At 43.4% G+C, this 22,934-nt stretch overlaps 1 protein-coding gene across 1 annotated transcript in view; it reads left to right on the plus strand.

The window, feature by feature from the left end:
- Positions 1-590: 590 nt before the first annotated feature.
- LOC144091703 (cadherin-12-like) overlaps positions 591-22,934 on the plus strand; it is a 77,262-nt gene continuing 54,918 nt past the window's right edge. Inside the window, exons 1-2 of the mRNA XM_077624274.1 lie at positions 591-864; positions 22,188-22,576. Coding sequence (XP_077480400.1) covers positions 22,331-22,576 — 246 coding nt within the window. The 5' untranslated portion in view covers positions 591-864; positions 22,188-22,330. The remainder of the gene's footprint in view (positions 865-22,187; positions 22,577-22,934) is intronic.

The following is a 22,934-nucleotide window of genomic DNA, read 5'->3' on the forward strand; positions in this document are numbered from 1 at the left end:
CTCTTATACAAAAGTAATTAAAATGCATACATCTATAATATTATCCAGAATAACCCCAACACTAACAACTTGATTTCCTGACTCTGTTCCAACAAAACAAGTCAGGTGGACGAGATTATGTGTTTTGTTCTTGAAATTGAAAGACCAAATCTGCGTGAGAATTCAATAGCCAAAGTCAAATGTTGCAAACTAGAAAATCCAGGTCTTGTCAAAGCTGCAAAAAAATCCGATCTGACGAAGCCTTTTGACTGGCTTTTAAACCTCTTCACCAAACGAGACCGCTCCATTTGCCTAGAGTCGACCTTTGCGGATTACCCTGACCCCGACGGTCCATCTCGTGTTCTATATAGCGGCGAGTGCTGGAATAATGGCTGGGACGGTCTGCCTAATAACGTGAGTGCCCAGATTGTGCGTAGACAAAAGGCAATCTTCTAGATGACCACGGCCACTCGCTTGGGGGAGGGTGCGGGTGTGCTTCTAGTATCCTCTAATCTGCTCCCCGACGCCCCCCCCCACACACACCACCACCGCTACCTCACCCGCAGAGGAGGTGTGTGTGTGTTTCCATCCCTCTCTCACTTCCATACTCGCAGGCTAGCGCTCTGGCTCAGTCGCTCCGCAGAGCGCGAGTGCAGCACGCCGCTTTTGGGCACGACTCCCCGACGCACCCTCGTGGCGACTGTGGCGGCGGCGTCCGCCGCGCGTGGAGCGTACCCCCGCAGGAGAGAGCATGACAGCGAGGCGGCGGGACGGCCGGCTCGGGAATTAAAAGGGGAACGAGAGGCGGGATCTTTCCGAGGAGACTTTGGCGGACCTGGGCCGGAGCGTTTGGATTTAACGGGCTGGCCGAGCATCCCGCTGAGGGTAAGTCCGGCACGTCCCGCCTCCTCTCTCGCGGTCCTCCCGCTCGCCGTTAATTGAGCCGATCGGCTTGACCCCGACTGGAGAGATTTTGGCACTCTGATCCCGGAAGTTGGGAGGGCCGACCTACATGGCGTGAGCCGAAAAGGCGGTCAGAGCGTTTGTTTGTCCGGGCGGCGTGCGGGGAGTGCTCTCCTCCCGCCGGCGGGCGGACCGGGATTAGAGTCAACAATCCCGCCGGCTTGACGGAATCTGATTTGCAGAGAAACAAGGGATCACGGATGCCACCGCTTCCCTTTCTGCAGCGAGCAGATCCCTATCGGGATGGCTCGGAATCTCCGGTCCGCCGCTCGGCTCGGGGACTTTTCCCGGTCCGTCACGACGTGTACTTTACTCGAATTGAAGCGAGCACGCGAACACATTGGGCAAGCGTGCACGTGTGGTTATTGTCAAGGTTCGCATCGGCGCCACGGAGGAGAGTCGGGGCGGATCGGATTGAAAGTCGTTTAAAAGTCTTCCCGGGTTTCCGCCGCAAACACCTGCTCGGGGAAAACGAAATGAGAGGGAGTCCGGGGCGGGGGGACAGTAACACTACTGTGCGCGAAGGCGAAACGCTTGTGTGGTGGGGGGTGATGGAGGGGGGAGCGCAATCCTGCCTGATGTCGGGTCGGTAAAAAGAAAAAAAATATCTGGCTTGAGTGGAACCAGTCTTTGAGCAAGAACTGAAAAGTATTTGAAGGTTGTTTATGGTGTAAAATAGTCCGTTAATACAAATTGATCAACTGTTTTTCCATCTGTAAAAATGGCTAAATAGTGTTCCTTTTAATATCGAGTTACCGTTATGAATTGGTATGAAACTCATTTTTCTGATCCACTTGGTGTTTTCTTTAAAACAGTTCTTCTGTTTTTCACTTTTTTTTTTTAAACGGTACATTTTTTTATTTGCCTTTGTTTGACAATTGAGAGTTACTAACATTTAAATTTTTATTGGCGCGATTTCAAGTCTGTAAGACGAGAAACTTTGCCAATTTTCTGGCTCAAACCTCATTGGCCACCAGCGTCTTCTGATGTCTACTGTGTTAAGCCTTCTCGATTAGCAGATTGTGATGGACTTTGGTCTTCACCACGGAAAAAAATGTTCCTCTGCATCCATCAGGAGCTTACATGAATTAATCAATATTGGAGAGAGTCACCTTGGACTCGTCACCTCCACTCCTGTGAAAAACTTGTCCCCCAAAGGACGCCGAACCGTCCTTCGATCTTGGTTGTTGTCTGGTGCAGGGGCGGAGAATAGGGGTTGGAACTGAGGGTGAGGGGAGGTCCTGAAAATAAGCTATGATGATTAAAACTGTAAGAATACAGTTTTTAAGTTTTCCCCAGGACATCTTGCCCCTGGCCTAGGGTTTGCAGGGGGCCCGTGGAACCCCCCAGTTGGACGATCAACTCAAGAGGCCCATTAGTTGTCGCTGTTCGTATTTCCGGCACTGGTTGGGTGGGTTACACCACTAGAGGGCGCTCAATCTGGAGAACAACCGTGATTGCTTTGTCAATTGCGCTACGTTTTCCGGTTTTTTCAAAGTCAATAACATTCATTTTGCAAATACTATTAAATAATCGTTACTTAATTCCATAATCCAAGGCCGACCCCCATGTTGTTTCCCGCCTTGGGCCATGGATGTCTTAATTGCCCCTGCCTGAGGGTTGACGCACGACTCTCCATTTAGCTTCTCACTTTTCACCGCTTCGGGTTGGAGTCGCCGGATCGGCCTCGGCGTGTTTGTCATTCCCGCTCGGTGTCTCTGAGGTAACTCTTTAGAACTCCCCCCCCGCAGCCCAGCCCCCGGAAGCCCTCCCCCGCTGTGCCCGAGCAATGCTTTGGTGTTGTAAAACTGCGGGAAGGAAGCAGTTACGTTTTCTTTCCCCGCTGTTTTTTTTAAAAGTCGTACAACACTCGCGCCGCAGACATGTTTGTCGATCATTTTGAGTCTTTTGACACCTGGTTTCAAAAGAAGAAACGGCACACATTCGCCCGTTTCAGGCACATGAATGCAGCTTTGAACGGCTTTAGATGACTTTCACAACCGTTTACTGCACGGGCACCTCAAAATCTGCTCACTTTGGGTAGAAACTGACTTTTTTAAATCAGGTCTTTCATGAAATACCCCAACGAGCCCTGCTGAGGTTTCTTTTTGGTTTTGGGTCTCTTGTGAGGAGCTCGCCTCGGAGATTCTTCTCGTGGATTCTCTTTCAACCTCGTAACAAACTCGGCGCAGCGCCGTCTTGACTGTAAACAAGTCGGTCGGAAGCAAGTCGACGAGTCTAAGCCCCTCCCTCCTCTCCACGACTGGCAAAGATTTGCTGTCACACACGAGAATGACGTTTAGTCTGCCGAGCATACAGGTGACCCCCAATGATTTCCAGCCCATTTCATTGGATTTTTTTAAAAAGAAGACTGAGTGGCGCGACGGAGCAGCGGGTCAATGCGGGATGTATACGGCCGACATCCATATTTATTGGAAATTTGGCATCATCTTGCTCACTGTGGACTATTTCCCTCCCCATGGGTTTTACCATTTGGCGCAAGGCATATCAGTATTTACATTCAAGCATTAAAGCTTCACTTCGATCCAAGTCTTTAACTATCATTTGATATCTAAGTTTGAATCTAATCGTGGTTTGCAGCATGTTTATGTTTTTTTATCGCAAAACTGTCCTTTTTTAACCCATTCAATCCATTTTTAAAGGGAAGGGCTGCTTTTGCTACCCTCCCAATTCAAATGGATTGGACTACTACAGATGGCAAGACTACAGGAAGACTATTGGGAGCTAAAACTGAGACAAGACCAAGACTAGACCGAGACTATTTGGCGTTTAGACAGGAACAAGCCTGATACAAATCAAGTCTAAAAGAAGTGAACTATTGAGAGTTAAAACTGACACCATACCAAGACTATTGCCAGTTGAGGGGTGGACCAAGACAAACACAAATCAAAACAAGAGCAGTAATTTGGAGAGTCTAGACCGAGATTAGACCAGGACTATTTTGGAGTTAAAACAGAAACAAGAGCAAAACCGAGACAATACCAAGACTAAATGATGTTAAAACACAGACAAGACCAAGACTATTGCGAGTTCAGACAGGAACAAGACCAAGACAAAGACTGAGACTACAATGCGATGATTGGGCATTAAAAGATTGAGGAAAAAAATCAAGACCGAGACTAGAGCAAGACTTTGGGAGTCCAAAACCAAGATAAAACCACACAAGACTCCCAAACTGTGGTTTCATTACCGGTTACAACAGTCACATGTTGTTGTCGAACCAGCTCCCCCCCCCCTTAGCCCCCTTTCTCCCGTCATTATAAAGTTTACCAATCTAAAACCTTTATTATGTGTGTCACCTGTGGCAATTCCTTCTCTGCTGACAGATTGAACTTTCCCAACGGTTTATGGCAGAATAACGACCTAAAAAATAAATTAGAAAAAGCAACGAGTGTACCCCAGAGCTGATAATGATAATAACAATAATCAAAACACGGGCAACCGACACAATGTTGTTTTGCGCCTGATGCGAGAGAGCAGAAGGACAAAGAGACACTCGCCTCCGTCGTCGCTCGAGCTTATCTTGCAACAACGAATGCCTGACATAAAATGTCATGGTTGGGGGCTGCTGGATATGTGTTTAGGTGGCGGGGGGGTCGCATCATCTGTTCCTTATTGTTGCGCACAACATAAACTGTTCCGTCGCATTGTTGACGAAAAGGAAAAAAAGCCGCCAGTGATAAAGCGTGGCGTTGCTTCCATTAAATAGACTAAGAAATCATCTTGACACAAGACCGGCGCGAGAAGTAGCGCGGTCGCTACTTCCTCAAGGTCAAGTGTGCTTTCCCGGGGCGGCGGCGTGATGAATGGCGCTTAGAAAAAGGGGCGGTCGACGGGAGATTTCGGGGTGCCTTCGTGCATCGTATTGACCGCTCGTGCCGTTGAGATTAAAAATGGTTTGGGGTTTAATCGGAGACGGGATGCTAACGGGTGGTGGGCGGTGTGGCAAGAGGGATGAAGTAGTGGATTTTATTGACGAGGTCAAAGAAGGCGGGTAAAGGTGGCCACCATTCGAAGAATAAAGTCGGAATTCGGTGATGAAAGTCGGAATTCTGAGATGAGTCGGAATTCTGAGATGAGTCGGAATTCTGAGATGAGTCGGAATACTGAGATTAAAGTCAAAATTCTGAGATGAAAGCCGGAATTCTAAAATGAAAGTCGGAATTCTGAGATTAAAGTCAAAATTCCGAGATTAAAATCAAAATGCGAAGATTAAAGTCGGAATTCTGAGATTAAAATCCAAATTCCGAGATCAAACTCAAATTTCTGTGATTAAAGTCAAAATTCTGAAATTCATGTCAAAATTCTGAAATTAATGTCAAAATTCTGAGATAAAAGTCAACATTTGGAGATTACAATCAGAATTCTGATATTAAAAACTGAAATTTAACCATTATGTCATGTGAATCAGTATTCCATAGACGGTGAATAGCGACCAATCCATTATTTGAAGCCAAAAAATCCACTCAAACTTGAGTTCAGTTCTCCAAGTCATTACAATTCTGATTACTTCAGTGATTATCTTGCAGTATTCAGAAAACACTTCCCTAAATTGCTTGTAAACTGACTATCAGAAAATGTGGGTTTTCCACTTTTAGCATTGGCAAAATTCTCGAATGAGAAAAATTAACAGTGACACAACTCATCACGACTCAAGCACATTACAACCAATCTACTGTCCATCCACTTGGTCATATGTAATTCACCCCGATTTTACGAGGAATCTGACACGACCGCAAAGACGCGATTCCCCCTCAAAGGTCCGCCATGCAGAGAAATAGGAAACGACGCAAACAAAGCGACCCGCCCGGAAACACGCGCTCCTGCCGAGTTATCTGGATAGGAGCATGAATTACATAATTAACACACACTCCGGGGAAATCAGCGTCGGCGTTCTCGGGAAGCGCGACGGGGGTCACGTGACAGCGCCGTCTCATCAAGTCTCAATCATTTCCGGCACTCCGAAAAAAACGCCATTTCGCAGTCGAAATCAGTGATTTACACCTGGGAAAAGACATTTTTTGGGATCTTGCTAAACATCGACACAACCTTTTCACGGAAATAATTAAAATTATGAGGATGCTGACTTTTATGGTTCTATTTTTCGAGAAATGGGCAAAAACGTAAACAGCTATACTGTGAATTTCAAGTTTCCAAAATGCAGATGAACCTTAGGTTGGATGAATGTTAGATTCATCCAATTGTAGGTTTATCCTTAGGTTTTTCCAATTCAGCTTTCAATAAAAAAGGCATCTGTAGTCACATCACATTTAATTCTTGCAAGAAGAGAATACATCCGGACCGCTCGGCCGACCAAGATTATTCTAAAGAGCGGCATTATGTCCTGCCCATTTAAGGCTTCAAATCAAAACAATTACAAGGTTATCGATTCCATTTGCGTAAGCAAGAAACAAAACAATTCCATAATCAAGCAAACCAAGCGTCAACCTAGCGTCACAAATTAAAACAATATGCGAGTTGATTGATAGCCATCCGTTGAGCCAACAACAATTTAAGCGTCCTTCACCGATCTTCATTGCGAACTCGCATCTGGGGAAAGGGTTGAGGTGTATCTTCCAGTACTCAGTCCTCGGAGCAAGAACTTAGTGTATTGTTTTATGTCCTTGCGAACTCGTATCTCTCGCTGGACCCAGCTGTCCTGGAGAGCGACCTTGGCGTAAGCGTTTGTCTTCGTTGAAAGCGATCAACACATATATATATTGTTTAATATAGTTACACATTTAGGATGAGCATTACTATTCCTAATAAGCAAATATATTGATTAATATAGTAAGCATGTATATTATAAGGCTTTATATTCATTGCAAACACATTTATAATAATGATTACTCCAACACTTTTAAATGGCAAAAAAGCATCCAATTATTTTTAATCAACTTTTGAGTCAACGCGGTACAATTAGAATTAAGCTTACACCTTGTAACTCTAAAAAACAAAACTGAAACAAAATGCAACATCTCCCCTCAAAAATCATTGATTGCCACAACGCAGAAGAGTTAATTACAAACGAGATCCGCGTCTGTCGAAAACGAGGTTTAAGCAGACTGCCAAAGACGGAAGCTTAATTACCACTTCTCTCTCTTGTGTAATTACCGCACGTACGTCAATCACTGTATGCAAAAACCACCCCAAAAAAAATCACTATACGCTCTGGCCATTTACGATTTTTTTTACGTGCCGCTAGGTGGATCCGGCGCCACAATGAACGAGAGCCGCGAACTTGTTTCATTTTCACCTGTCACGGAACTAAAGTCAATTAGCGCCGACGGCAGCTGAACGGGAGCTCGTTTAGCTCCCGTCCGTCCGTCCTAATCGGAAAGGAATCGGCGTCCTTGACGTTCGCCGGGCTCGCTATCATTTTCATAATCAACACGCCACGGCGTCGCATCTGTTTGGATTCATGTCACTCTTTGTTTTTGCAACACCTATGGTAAACATGCCGTCATCTTTGGCGAATGTCGTTAGCTCATATTAAAATGTTGAATGGTCGCACCTCTCCTGAGCGATAGGTGTTGTTTCTGTTTTGAGAAATCGCACTTTTTTTATTTACTGACAACTCAGACATTTGCAATTTATTCCAAAATACATCTCAACAGCCACTTAGTTGCCCCAAAGTATTTTATATATATATATATATATATATATATATATATATATATATATATATATGTATATATATATATACCTATATACATATATATATACCTATATATACCTATATACATATATATACCTATTTACATTTATATATATACATATATATACACATATATACATATATATACATTTATATATACATAAATATACATATATATATATACATATACACATACATATATACATATATATACACACACACATATATACATATATACATACATATATACATATATACATACATGTACATACATATATATACATACATGTACATACATATATATATACATACATACATGTACATACATATATATAGATACATATAAATACATACATATACATACATATACATACATATACATACATATATACATACATATATACATATATATGTATATGTATATATATATATATATAATAACCATGTGTGTATAGGTAAGATATGTTTTTTTTCACAGGGTTGGGTTAACCATTTAATTGAAAAATATGGACCATGGTTTTGAAATTCAAAATTTGTCTCCTCCTTTTTGATTGGTCGCTATGTTACTCAGTGCTGAAAAACACAAACCAGACCTTGAAAAATAAATACACAATGAGTAAATAATAATTTGACATACTTTCCTAATGGGAGCTTTCTTTGGGTTATCAACCATAATATGGAGAATCTTTTTTTTAAATTAGCTGATAGAATTATTTAAAATAGGGTAGTATGCAATGCCTCAATATATTTATTAATATGCTGAAATTGACAGTGATGGATGGCCAACCTGTGCAAACAGGGAGAGTTGGCAGAGAAAAAATGGCCTGCATTCCAAATCAATGAGTGGCTGCCAATGAGTTTATAATTATACAAAAGTGGCATTGATTTTTTTCCCCCCAGTTCTGCGAATGTCGGTTTTGAGTTAGCCATTAGCACCATAATCCCATTAGCTGTCAAAAATGGATATAAAGTGGTCGAGGAGCGTTTTGAAATCAGCTAATGTAGCTTCAAAAAGTAAAACCTTGTTTTGATTGATCACTTTGGATCGGAAAATCTCATCTTTTAAATTGGAATCAAAGTCTTGTTTACTGACATTGTTGCTTCCATAGAATATTTCAAAATACATTTCCCACCGGGACAGTCGACGCCAAACTGGGCATCCGTCCCGGCCAATGGCGTCTGTTCCGCTAACGTGGGCTTTCAACATTTCATTTTGTTTAAAACCTCCCCGATATAAATCATCCAAATGACCCGGAAGTGGCCTGAAATCAGTCTAGGCTGATGTGTGAAAAAGTCTCATTGATCGCCCCCGCCGTTGATGATGTTGTTGTTGTTTTCCCGGGAGCCGCTTGCACATGCGGCGGCACGCGGCGCTATCGACCCGGCGAGACAGAGCCATTACAGAAAAGACTAATTCTTAATCTTGGATATTGCTTTCTCATTACTCTGCCTCCCTCTGGCCTCCGGCACGATAACTGCTTGATTAGGGTCGTTACGTTGCCGGGGGGGACGTCAAAGAAGGCCGTTATGTCGCTGGGGGGCCCCGAAGAGCGCACCTTTTAATATTAGCCGGCTAACGGGTACACGGTCGATTGGTCGCCGGTCTTTTGGTCGCCGATCTTTTGGTCGCCGGTCTTTTGGTCGCCCGGAAGGTAAGTGATAATTACCATTTAAATCGTTGCTCAAATTCCCTAAATACAAACTGCGAATGACTATTTAGTCATACTTAATGCCCTAGTCATTATTAGGCTAAAGAAAAGCTCCAAATTTGCCGGACTTTTATGTTTTTTTGTTGGAGAACTTGTTAAGACCCTGACTGACGAAGCTTCTTAAAGGGACAACGTGGTAACGTGGGGACCCCCTTTTTGCTCATGCTCTCGCCGTTAGCCGTCATTTTTCCTACTGCTTACCCTCAAGAGGGGGTGCTGGAGCTCATCCCGGCCAACTTTGGACACCCGGATCGCAGGGAACATGGTGACAAACAACCCCATCACACTCGGCATATAATTAGCCCAGTGTGCATGTTTATGGGATGCGGGAGGAAACCGGAGTACCCAGAAAAAAACGACCGGTCTCGGGTTTTGTCTGCTGTATGTCTTCTGGGTGTTGAAAATGTTATTTTTACTGAAAAAAAATAGTTCTATTTTTAGTTTAGCATTTTTAAGCATTTTTAAATGAAGAGATAGAACGTAATAGTTGCTTAATATAAGAAATATACTTAAAAAGCCCTTAAAATTCCCTAAATATTTTTCGCTCAGTTCATAAAACATGAGTGTTTATTGTTATTGTTATTTTGTCTTGTTTGAAAACCACTTCCGAAAACAATAAACCCACGGAGCAGTCATTCAAAGTCGGTTGTTCTGCATCGCGCTTTGTTTACCCGTGTCGGGAGAAAACCCCGCGTGAGTCACGGACGGCGTGGGCGGCGAAACCGGCGGTCGCCTCGCCGGCGGGGGCGGGGAGTCGCGAGACAAAGAAACCATCTGACAATTTACGAGAAAATTCCGACGTTTGAATTTTGAGAGGAGTGACGTTGAAACGAAAGATGTCGCGCGACGGCGAGCTAGCGTGCGGCCTCGGGCGGGGGCAAAACGCGTTGCTTTATTAGCATGTTTTCACACGGCAGTGTGGCGCAATGCTACGCGCGCGGGAAGACATTAGCATAGCATAATGCGATGATCACAGCCGCGGAACCTTAGCGCCTTTTAGACTCGGACAACCGGGATAACGAGCGTTTTGTGCCATCACTAAAAGAAAATAATAATAAAAAACGATTTCCCAGGTGCATTCACCCGATGTGAACCTTCCTTGCTCCTCCCCCTCCCCCACAAGCCCACGGGAGAATCGCAAAGCATTTTTTTCCCAATTTTGGGGGCTCACTGACGCTGCAAAAGTGGCTAATGAAATGGTTTTGAAAGTGCTTGCTCAGGAAGGTTGGAATTAGGATCTTTGTAAGGCAGATGATTCCGTTTTTTTTGTCTCTAAACGTTTACAAACTGCACTGACTAGTTTGGGTGTTTTTGTTTGTGCAGTGAGTGTTTTACGTGGGAGACTCAATCGATGTCCAAGCATGACTCAATTTGAGAAGCGGTATTAACGCCGTCTTAACAAGGAAGAGGAAGGGAATTAACAATGGAGTGTTTTCACAAATGAACCCGCGTACCGGCCGCTCTTATTTTTATCTTTGCTGAGTTATTGACTTGAGTTCTGTTGTAAATACGGGACCGAGAATATGACGGAGTGATTGTAAAAGTGACAAATGGAAAAGGAGGTGGTTTAAAGTAGTGGATTTTTACACACTAATTAAATGCTATAACTGTGTGGAGGGATTGGAAAATAAAGGATCAAGGCTCACGCAGATCAATAACTGGGGAAATTGTATAAACATCGTTTATGTCGTGTTGCGGCTGAGCGTTATTAAAAAACGATCACGTAACGGGAGGTCGGGATTTGAGGGAAAACTAGTAGACTCGTTGTGTTTGTCGTGAGACGAGTCGGAATCCGAAAGTGGGTCAGAAGAGGATAAAATTTCATCATTTGGGATGTATTTTCTCAGATTTTTGTCTTTTTTTCCCCCTGATATTGGTTTTACCAAAAAAAAAATTCTAACTTTGGGAAAGATGTTCTAATCATGATATGAATTTGTCATCACAAATGATGGAATATTTTCCCTTTCATGTCCACTACGGAAGCCATTTTCAGCTTTTAAATAATTAAGCAGAGCTCCGGGCAACACTGGTTCACATGATTTATTCTAAATGCTTATTGGACCACAGCGAAGGCGCTCTCAGACATCATCAACGTCAACAATAAGTACTAGAAAAGCTAGTGATGTCGATATGGGGTAAAGCGCCGGGTCAGGGACTAGATGCGGACCCGTTTGGGGAGTTTAGTGAATAAAATCGAGAATACTTACTCTTTTCCCTTTTTATTTTTTCAATGTAAAAAAAAAAAATCAATATTTACAAACACGGAATTTGGCAAGTTTTTGGGGCACTTTTTGCCCCTAAAATATTTTTTTTAAAGAATTTTGATCCAGGAATAACATTGAGAATGTTTACTCTTTTTATTTTTTTTAATGTAAAAAAAAAAATTTACAAACAAAAAAATCAGGGAGGTTTTAGGCACTTTTTGCCCTAAAAATATTTTCAATCAAAAATTTTGATCCACGGATAAAACGGAGAATGTTTACTCTTTTCCCATTTTATGAAATTTTAAAATAATATTTACAAATACAGAATGTAGGCTTTTTTGGGCACTTTTTGCCCCCAAAATATTTTTCTGTAAAAAAAAATTGATCCAGTAATAAAACGAAGAATGTTTACTCTTTTCCATTTTATGTTTTCAATGTAAAAAAATATATTTACAAACACGGAATGTAGGGAGGTTTTTTTTTGCGCTTTTTGCCCCCTCAACTAAAGAAGAGGCGCCATTAAAACCTCTTAATGCATTTAGTAAAAACTGCAATGTAGGCTGAATTGAACCTTCTTGTGCAACGATGCTTTCACGAATAAAACTGAGGCCCCAGGTCAACGTTTGGACACCCCTGATGTCGTTATACGGCGTTTGATTGCATTTCAAAACGACTTTGATTCAATCGGCTCACAAGAAACAATCCCCCGCATCGTCAGTTCCTTTGACTTCTTCAAAGAAATGTTTAATGTATTTGTTTTTTTTCTTAATACAAACACAAACCTGACGAGCGCTTGAGACTGGCGCGCGACGCCCCCGCAGGCTGGCGCCAAAATGTTAATTGCGGCATTAAATCTTCCTCTACGTTGCGGCGATGCTGAGGTGGGAAATTTATTTAATTAGCCTCTGGTGGAGGGAAGACCGAAAAACTAGGAGGGAAAAATGAAGCTTCCGGCAGTTGTTAGTCCGTTATCGGCTACTCGAGGCGGCGGCGATGCGCGGCGGAGATTAAAATGTTGCTAAACAACCCGACGCTAGACGCCGCGCGCCGATAAAAGTCGGCGCTCCGTCTCGGTTGTGATGAAAACTCACGAGGCTTTTGACAGAATTAACGGATTATGCTGAAAAATGTTTGGAGAACAAAACGCTTTTTGGCTTTGAGGGTTGGCGTGCCACTTTTCCGCACTCAGATTTGACATTGGGTTGACAATTAAAAATGGGAAAGAATTTTAATTGAGAATAATTGTCTTGGTTTCTGATTAAATACAATTCTGCCAAAAAAATGGGACGGAAATTTTGTCAGGGCGAATTATATATGATTTGGTGGGAGGAGTTACATAACTATAATTGAGCGTCTTTGCTTTTGGTCTCCGATTAAAAATACTGCCCTTAAAAAAATGTAACTTAAATATTGTATTTCTTTTTTAAGCTGGTGCGACTTATATATGATGTGTTAAGAATTGGTTATGATTTGGAATGCGTATTTTCATCAATATAATTTACCATCTTTGAATCTTTAATTTGTGTGATATAATCCCCTACAAAATGTGTCTTAAATGTTATTTTTTAATTTCATTTTTAGCTGGTGCGACTTATATATGATATGTCTTAAGAATTGGTTGTGATTTGGAATATTGGAGTATTTTCATCACTATAATTGACAATTGCTTTTGGTCTCTCATATAATAAAATCCCATCAAAAATTTGACTTAAATATGTTTTATATTTCTTTTTTTAAGTTGTGCAACTTATATATGTGTTATAAATTGCTTATGATTTGGAATGAGTATTTTCATCACTATAATTGACTCTCTTTGCAATGCCCCTTCAAAAATGTGACTTAAATATGTTTTATATTTCTTTTTAAGTTGTGCGACTTAGACTTATTGTCCAGAAAAACGCGCTAAACTGAGGCTAACAATCGCCTATGACTTTTTAGTCAACTTGCTTCCACGTGGTTCTTTATCAGAAAGACGAAATGAAAAAAAATCACTGTGAAATCCCTGAACAAAAAGACAATAAAGATGGTATAAATGTCGGCGTTACGCAAACAAAGTTATTTCCCCAAGTAAAAGGATGTTATTCTCCTCGATAGCTCGCTCAATCCCATTCAGGCATTTTCCGACAATAACGCAAATAAAGCCTGACATTTTTCTTCAATTATAAAACAAAAACACCCGTGCGTCACGCTCGGTCGATACGGCAGTGACATTGATTTTTTTCGGAAGAGGGGTTGGGGTTAGTTTTGCAGAAGGTATTTCTTACGGCGCCATTTTGCAAAAAGCTCAGGTGTTTGCCGCGACTTGGCACGGGCCACGAAGAAGCGCCCTTGTTCCGACAGCGACAACCCCCACACCCGCCGCGATTGAGTCAACACGATAAGCATTCTTTAGCTCAGATCGCATTTCCGAGGGAGGGAGAAACGGCGTCTCAATTCCACCCGAGCGTCCTCCTGTTGGAGAAAAGGGACACTTCCCATTTGCATTTAGATGAGTGCGGTAATAGAAAAAAAGCGTGGTGATGAATCTGGCGCCCGAGACCGGGCTAATGTGCTTGTATTTGGAACAAAAGTGCAGAATTAAACACTCCGGTGTGAATCGGAATAGGGGAATGTGACCAGGTGTGCAACACGTGTGCTTGGAACACCATTTTGAGGCACTTGAAAAAAGGAATCGGCGACGCATTAGTGTTTTTTGTCGGAGGTTGTCAACGCGACAAGGTGTTGGCGAAATGACTAAATCGTGAGAATGCATGGCTGGCAACGTATTCATTTTTCCTGTATTTTATACGGTTTTTCATGTTTTTTTATTGCTTAATAAGGGGAATTGTAATCATTAATAAGGGGAACAATTGGTTGCCAGGTGTTGAGAATGCATTTTAGGCAACAGTTTTTAACCAAATGTCATGTGACTTTTTTGTCGGAGGTTGAATTTATTTAGAAAAGCGTTTGAATGAGTGCAATAATTCAGTCGAGGCTTGCTAGCTAAAGACAGTGAAGTTTGAGAGACTTTTTTTGGGGTCTGATTGTAAGATATGTTTAACAGATTAGATTAGAACTTTATTTCATCCTGTATTTGGGAAATTTCTTGGTTGCAGTAGCAAGACAGACACAAGACACACAAGACATTGTAGACCTAGTTAAAAAAATGTTGTCCAGGAAAATTGAAGGATTTTTCCAAAGATTTGTTGAAAATAAGAAAACACATTGTCTAAATCAGCCTACATTCTCAAAGCAAAATAAAAAACGTCCTGTTATTTTTAGGAATATGTTGTTGAGATTTTTCTGCGGGTTGACATCTACCAAAAGTTTTCAAACAGTTTTGAACAACATGAAATGATTCAAATATTTCTTTAGTGACCAGTTTCATCCAAAATGGCAGTCTTCCCGTGCTTTTTTTTGGTTTATTTATATGTTAACTCTAAAACGATATACCCACCAAATTCCAGGGGCAAAATTTCCATTTCATCAACTGATTTCTGTGTCCGAATTCTCCGCCAAAAATCCATCTGGCGCTTCCAAGCCAATTTTACAGTTGGAAAGCGTTCATAATATTGATTTAGTTGTAAAGCAATTAAATCCAATTAGAAGCTGGCACCAAATCCTTTTTGGCCGCGCCGCGCCACAATTTGAATACTAAAATATTCATATTAGCAGTTAAAAATTTCACCCTCCAAACTATGAATAAGATTTTAATCTCGGCCATGACGGCACACTTGTCGCGACATCTGACTCGAACGGAGCGTGACGCCGGGTCCAGGCGGCGGTTTGATTTTCTTCCGCCGCTAAACGAGCGTTGGGATGTATCGTCCGGGCAGCCCCGCCCCTTCCCCTCATATCTAATTTATCGCCATCTGCTAGGCCGGGCCCTAAATCCTCCCGCCGAACGACTGGCTCGCCAGCGTTTTAACCGCTAACATTTAGCGACGTCTAATTAAGAGGAAACGCGAACGCGGTGGCGTAATGGCGCTCGTAATGGCGGCCGTGCACTGTGTGCGCGCGGGTTATTATTCAAGGGGGGTAATGAGAGGAAGACGACGGGTGGAAGGCTTTATGTGATTAAAACGTCGCGGTTTATCGTCACGGTTTATCAAGGTCGGGTGAGGTCAGTCAAGGTTAGGGTGCGACGACGCAGGACCATCTGATCTTTGATCCAGTAAAAAATATTACGCAGATTGTTTTTATTGTGGACAAATGCAAATTTATTATTCATTCATTCATTTTCTGAACCACTTTATCCTCATTAGGGTCACGGGGTGGTGCTGTAGCCTAACCCAGCTGACTCTGGGCCAGACCCGGGGGACACCCTGAATCCGTAGTGAGGAGGACATTCACCTATGGACAATTTAGTGTCCAATCAGCCTAAAATGCATGTTTATGGAATGTGAGTGGACACCGGAGTACCCGGAGAAAACCCACGCAGGCACGGGGAGAGCATGCAAACTCCACACAGCTAGACCGACCTGGATTTGAACCCAGCACCCCAGAACTGAGAGGCCAGCACGCTACCCACTCAGCCGCCGGGCCGCAATTAAATTTTTGGGTTGAAAAATCACTATAAAATGTGATCATAACGACGCAAATTATTCAATTTGTGCCAAAATATGCCGCCTAAAAATCCTGGAAATGACTGACAACGTTGACATTTTCATAATTGAAACGTTGCCCTGGTGAGTCATTCAGAGGCCATTTTGTTTCCAACTGTCCATTAAAATGATAGTCAATTCCCTTTTTTTCCACGGCCTTGAAATTCTTTTTGCCGACAATCCGCACCTCCGAAATCCATTTTAACATCAAAACCACTAGACTGTTTCCATGGATATTTGCGTTGTCTTCCCAGCCTCTGGTGAGGGAGTCCGTATAGATGTCATAACATATCAAAACGGATGTATTCCAGGTCATGCAATATGCATTTGCTTGATAAATGACAGTTTTTCAAATTCCACAGCGGCAAAAAAAGCCGCACCGCGCTACACGCAGCCGTAAACCAATTATCTCCAGATAAGGATGCGGCGCGCGCATTGTTTATTTACGGGCCGCGGCGTGATTTTCATCATTAACGGGCCGATATTAATTTTAATACAGCGGCACCTCTCGTGCGCCGAACTGCCAGTGATGCCTCTTTGCTTTTACCCGGAGTCTATATTCTATTTATTTTTTTGGCCAGTTTAAACTTTACATTTCCCTTCCCGGCAAATGTCAGCCGCTATCTGCCCGGTTACGAGCCAGCGCGGCGCTCCCCGGCGCCGCTTTAATGACGCGCGGCGACAGGGCCGCAAATTCGAGCCACGGGCGTCGTTACTTCAAACGGCAGGGACGCCGATTTCGAAGCCCCCCCCACCGCCGTCAGATGATAGCCTCCCTCGGGTTAGTAGACCATCCGAGGGCGGAGCTTGAGAGGGCCGAAGGACAGTCATTTGGAGACGGCAAAACGTGGTCGGACAGATGGAACAAAACGGACCGATCCCGTTGGCTGGCGTTGTCGCCGTTTGCCTCGGAGTTCGTTCCCACGCCGCAAATTGAGGACAGATTTATTATTTTCAAATGTAAACAATGGCTATGTGTCAGCTGGGCAGAGCGACCCATCAAAAGACAAACTGATAGAATCAAGCTGGACCAAATTTGTATACTGAACTGAAGCAATATGTGAGAATGAAATGAATTAAATTTGCCAACTGATCCGGGGTGACTGCCCCTCGTAGGCTCTGTCACCCCCGCAGCCCTTGTGACCCTCTCCATGAACCGACTGACTGAAAAACAAACGGACGGACAAACGAACAAAATCCTCCGCTTCCATTCCGAGACGGCGACTGATTTTAATTCGAGAGTGACGAACCAAAAGACATGAACAGATAGAATCTAGGTTTACAAACAATTAATTAATTCCCAGAATGAGAACCAAATCACATTTTTTCAATTAACTTAATTGAAATGGTTTTCATAAACGTGTCTGACCATCAGAGTGAAATCTCGGTTCCATAAAGCGAATAAGAAAATTAAAACTAAAATTGGACGAAACCAATGACAAAGTACAACAACACAAACAATAGTCCAGACCAAATTAATAATCACATTTTCTCAAAAATGGATAGGATGAAGGATGATCTTATTTATTCCTTCCATTTCTTAATTTTACAATCATTCCATCATTTTACACGAAATAAAGTTCTAATCTAATGTTCTGCCACTGTACACGATCATTCACTGCCAACCCTCCCAGTCCAAACGGATAGGACATCTATCTATATCTGGTTAAACAACTGCTAAACAAGTTCACCACATCGGATTTTCCAAAATCGGTGTCAAAATTGGACTCTTCCAAACGGAACAACAACAAAAAATCTACCCAACCATAATTATTATTTCAAAGCGCAATAACATTTTTTTTAAAAACATCTCATAATGCATAATAAATTCGGTGGATTGTCAAGCCTTAGCAAAAGGTCAATTGTGCCATGTTTTTTTTTTAATATCTGAATCGCTGACCTTCTTGATCTTAACAATGGTCTTTTATTTTTTTTACGTGTAAAAATTCAGGCGGTATGAACGCCGTCCTACAATTTCCCCTCGGGTCTCTCGTGGCTGCAGCCGAGCTGGTTCAAATTCAAATGGACTTGATTCATCTTGTCGGAAAAAACATCTTGAATTCTAACTGGCAGACGTTCGTGTTCGTGTGCCAGATCTGTTGATGGCATTACCATGGAAACCCGAGCATGCTATCCCCCAGTGGCTCGGATCTGAGCTATTTCTGATCAAGTTCCTGACAGCAGGTGGAACACAGTGGAACACCTGCTTTGTACGTCTAGACAACTGTCAAAAGGTTCCTAGTTTGATCCTGCTCGAATGCGAGACCAAGATTGGTTTCCACGAGCGAGTCCTCGAGTTACGATGTCCTGGACCTATGACGTTTCAACTCTATGACACCCTTAGCGCCTTGTCAGAATCAAGATCAGTTAAGTCTTCTTGAATGTTCGTGTCTTCTTCCTGAACACAATACACTCTCACAAATGTATAAATTCAGTCCAGAAACCAATTTGAAATGTCTTACTCAAGATCCTGTAAGTCTTCCTGAATGTTCGTCTTCTTCCAGACCACAATACGCTCTCAGAAACGAGTCAAATTCCGTCCAAAACCAATTAAAATCTCTTATTCAAGATCTTCTAAGTCTTCCTGAAAGTTCTTGTCTTCTTCCTGACCACAATACGCTCCACAAACATCTAAATTACCACCGAGAGGCGAATTCAAACGCCGACTTTCAGAACGGTACCCGTCCTCGTAGTGTAAAAAACATTGGCAGGACATCGTGTGTTGGCCGGCTCTCCGTAATGAACTCGGTGAAAGGATGAGGACATTCCAGGTCCTTCAAAAGTTTTGGCATCCTCTCAACCCGGCTGGACCGAGTCCATTCATCCTATGATGTCTCAAACAAACACATCCCATGCCGCTCGATGAACGGACTTAAAATAATCGGCGGGGACGATACGTCTCTCTCTCTAATGCGCTCCCGGACGGAGGAGCTCGCTCGGAAGAATTTGGCACGCGAGGACGAGCTCGTCAAACATTTTGTTGGTGAGCTCGAAGGGAAACGTCCCGTCAACAGATGGGCGGACAGACCACAGACACGCGCCAAAGTCGAGTGGACAAATGGCGCTTAAATGAAGGACATATTTTCCTTCTTTTGACATTTAATGGCATTATAAATGGAGAGAGGAGTTTTGGTTTTGACGCAGTTTTACTCCCTTGAGGGAGTCAGGGTGTGCTAATTAGGTTTTGTCGAGTTAGGGGTTTCCAAAGTCACAATTTGGGGGTAAACTTGCCATTAAAATAGAGACGTCTTTGGGGTTGTTTTGGTTTTGAGACATTCTATTTTTCCCCTTACGGGCATTTTACATAAGGAAGGGATCAAACGAAGACACGAAGACTTGGTCTTTGAGAGTTCTTTTACAATTCCAGTGTGGCAGGAGTCTTTGAACCCGTTTTCTTGATACAGAAATTGTATCACATACGGTTGTGTCAAAGAAATGACGTAATAAAAATCCTCGTTACTTACTGTTGTATAAAAAGCAATTGTACACATTTGTATTTTTCTGCTTGTGTCGCTCCAGGATTCAAAGAGATTCTGATTTTAGCGTGGTGTCTTGGTTTTGAAGTGTCCCTATCTTAACTGAACTTTTTCAACATTTACGTTAAAGTAGCAAATACACGTTAGCAAAGTTTGTATTGTCTGGCGAACGCGAGAAGAGTGGCGCTAACATCGCTACTTTTCATTAGCTCTCCTTCACCCCGGCGCCCCCCTCCCACGCTTCCCCCGAAGGCCTCGCCGATATTAAAGTCTTCGGCGCTGCACCCGCCGCGACTTTTCGCTCTGGTTGTGCAGCATGCAATATTGTTTGAAGCATTTTTAGAACCAAGGCGACGTTACAAGATAAAATTCACAGGCAAGTTAGATATGTTCTCAACGTGAACGCCATACTCTATGTATTCGCTCGTACTGCAATACATTCGTTCCTTCACCCTTCCAGTCAAAATGGATTGGACGTCCACCACTGTTAATGCATGTAAAATTGGAATGAAGCAATTAAGAGTTGGATATTACGCTTGAGCGATTAATTGCTCATTTGAAATAACCGGACAATTTTGCAAGCGATTCATCTGTCAAATGAATCCATTAATCTCTAAATTAACCCTCGGATTAATCCTTAACTTGTTAGCTGACAATGCCATTGAGGGCAATACAATTGGTGCCTTAATTGGCATTGAGATTTATGATTATTAGAATTTGGTGACAGATTAATATTGAAATGATTTGCTGCTGATCAATAACGGTGTTGGAATGCACGCAATTTGATTCATCTATCATTCACTGAATATTCTACGTTGCAACAAAAACCTGTTATGTGTATTCAAATCAACAAGTAAATACATTAGTAAACATTTTGGCACGTAGACTATTAAAACTCTCGGGAAGAAATTTACAAACTCAAATTAAGGACATCATGGCACGATTCAACCAGACTGAATCCGGAAATAACTCGAACCATTTTTCCTGATGGATCCATAACTAAATATTTTCTCGGCGGATGAGTTTGGTTCCAGACATTTCCCGTTCCGCCAGGATCCGCCTCGTTTCCCGAGAATCGAAGGCGACGCGCGAGACCGAGGACGGCGCCGTCAGCGACGGGTCAGAGCGCGCGACCGCCAGCCCGACACATGCTAATGAACTTGGCCCATCAAATATGCGACGAGCCCTTGCGGGGCGCCCCGATTTTGCAGGGCTTGCAAGAACAGTCATTTTCCATTACGGCCTCGTTAAATGACTTGCGACCTGCGGGAGAAGCGCTGGTGACCCGAGTCAAACAAGTCCTCGCCACCAGAACTTTTGCAGATCAGTCTTGACTTTTCAGATAACGCCGCATGAAGAAAAATCGCTGGGGGTCGGCGCCCTCCCTAATCTGCCGCCGAAGTCAATGTTCCGGGTCGGGTAATTAATCAAAGACAATCGAGTCGACGAGGGCTCCGTTTATGAAATTAGTGGCTCAGCTTCTTGCTTTGCTGGAGATCTCATTAAGTGATGAAGAACAACAAACCAGATGAAAACATAACAGGACCGCCAACGTGTTCCCAGATTATCGCTGGTAATTCCTAAATAGGCGGCACAGCACCAGAGTGGATAGCGTGCCTGCCTCGCAGTTCAGAGACCCAAGGTTCAATTGCAAGGTTTTCGTGTGGAGTTTGCATATTCCCCCCAGCCTGCGTGGGGTTTCTCCGGGTACTCCGGTTACCTCCCACATACCGAAAACGGCCCTCAATGCTCGAGTGCGAATGGTCGTTTGTGTCATTGTGCCCTTCGATTGCCTGGCAAAAAAATTCAGGGTGTACCCCGCTTACCACCAAGTGTTAGCCGGGATGGGCTCCAGCACCCCTGCGCAGATGAATGAAGGAATCCTTAAACAGATGATTTTAGGACCCAAGCTTTATTTCTCAGGCTGTACGTGGTTGTTGCTTAATTGGATAATTTGGGTTATTTTAATAAGTAAAGTACATCGAATTGCTACAGTGAGTGAGTTAAAAAACCCTCAAACCTCACTCAACCTTCAAGTCACTGTACAATTACTTTTTGTGTCCGGACATGATTGCGTGCTGGCGTTTTCGACATTTGATTATTTTCTCCGAGGGTTTCACTCCAGTTGCTTACTTTATCTGGCATACAGAATGCGACTCAATAAGACGGCGTGACAAGGATGTGACAAGCGGCGTCGGTCTCGCCACAAAGGACACAAACACGCGGCAGATTACGTATTAAATTGCACGTCGGCAAGACGGATTATACTTTCTTAAGCCTTTTCTGCGTGTTTTTTTTAACCCCCGGCAGGTTGCGGCGATACGGATTGCCCGGCGATTGTCAGCCAGACTTACCGTCATTAAAGCAAAGGAATTATTGTCGTTTCTTAGATATGACACAGGCGTCTGGGGCAGAAATTAGGCTGGGTTTTACGGTGGCCTCCAGGAAGGAAGTACAATATTCATAATTGATTCATTTTCAACATTTTGCGGGGACCTCAAACTGATCCCAGCTAGGGGTGTTGTAATCGGAACCTTTGTGAACCTGAGACTAGAGTCAGTTATCCTTTTTAACCTTTGTATTATGCGTTTCAGGTGATGACGCCCTAAAGCGAGTCCTCCACAAGCAAAGGCCCGACGCCCTCCTTCGCCCGTTGGCCGGCGCCAAAGTGCTTCCACCGTGGCCGGGCTCTCACCTCCCCGCTTCGATTTCGAGAGCTGACCCGCACAGACCGCCAATGCTAGCGAGGAACTGCCTGCTGCTGTTCCTTTGGTATCACCTTCAGGAAGGGTCGGCCTCGCCGCCCCCTTTACGCCCGCCCCCCTCGCCGCTGGGACTCGGCAGGATGGTGGCCAGGGCGCGCCCCAGGAACTTGCTGGGTCCCGCCAGGAACGGAATCCAACGAGTGAAGAGGGGCTGGGTGTGGAACCAGTTCTTTGTGCTGGAGGAGTACATGGGCTCTGATCCGCAGTACGTGGGCAAGGTAACTACTACTATTGTTATTAGTTGGAATTTTTTAGTTAAAAAATGTATTTTAATACAGTGAGGATTTAATTTTCTGGAGAAAAGTGTAGATTAGCAAGAAACATGACACGTGTTTTACCCGCAGATCCGACAAACGTAAAACTCGTAACCGTGATCGTCGAGGTCTTACCGGGACGCAACTTTGTGCATAACCTGACGTCGATCGACTCCCTAATGAACGCCGTCCCGGGGGTGAGAGTGGGCCGTAACGATGTTGATGGCAGCGCTAGTTTGCGGGATAAAAGCCACGGAGATGAAACCCGCTGAGGGAGAGGGCAGGGTGACAGCGACACGCTCTCTGACGCAGTTATCAAGTT

The sequence above is a fragment of the Stigmatopora argus genome, chromosome 17 (genome assembly GCF_051989625.1).
Source record: "Stigmatopora argus isolate UIUO_Sarg chromosome 17, RoL_Sarg_1.0, whole genome shotgun sequence".
NCBI classification, from domain to species: Eukaryota; Metazoa; Chordata; class Actinopteri; order Syngnathiformes; family Syngnathidae; genus Stigmatopora; species Stigmatopora argus.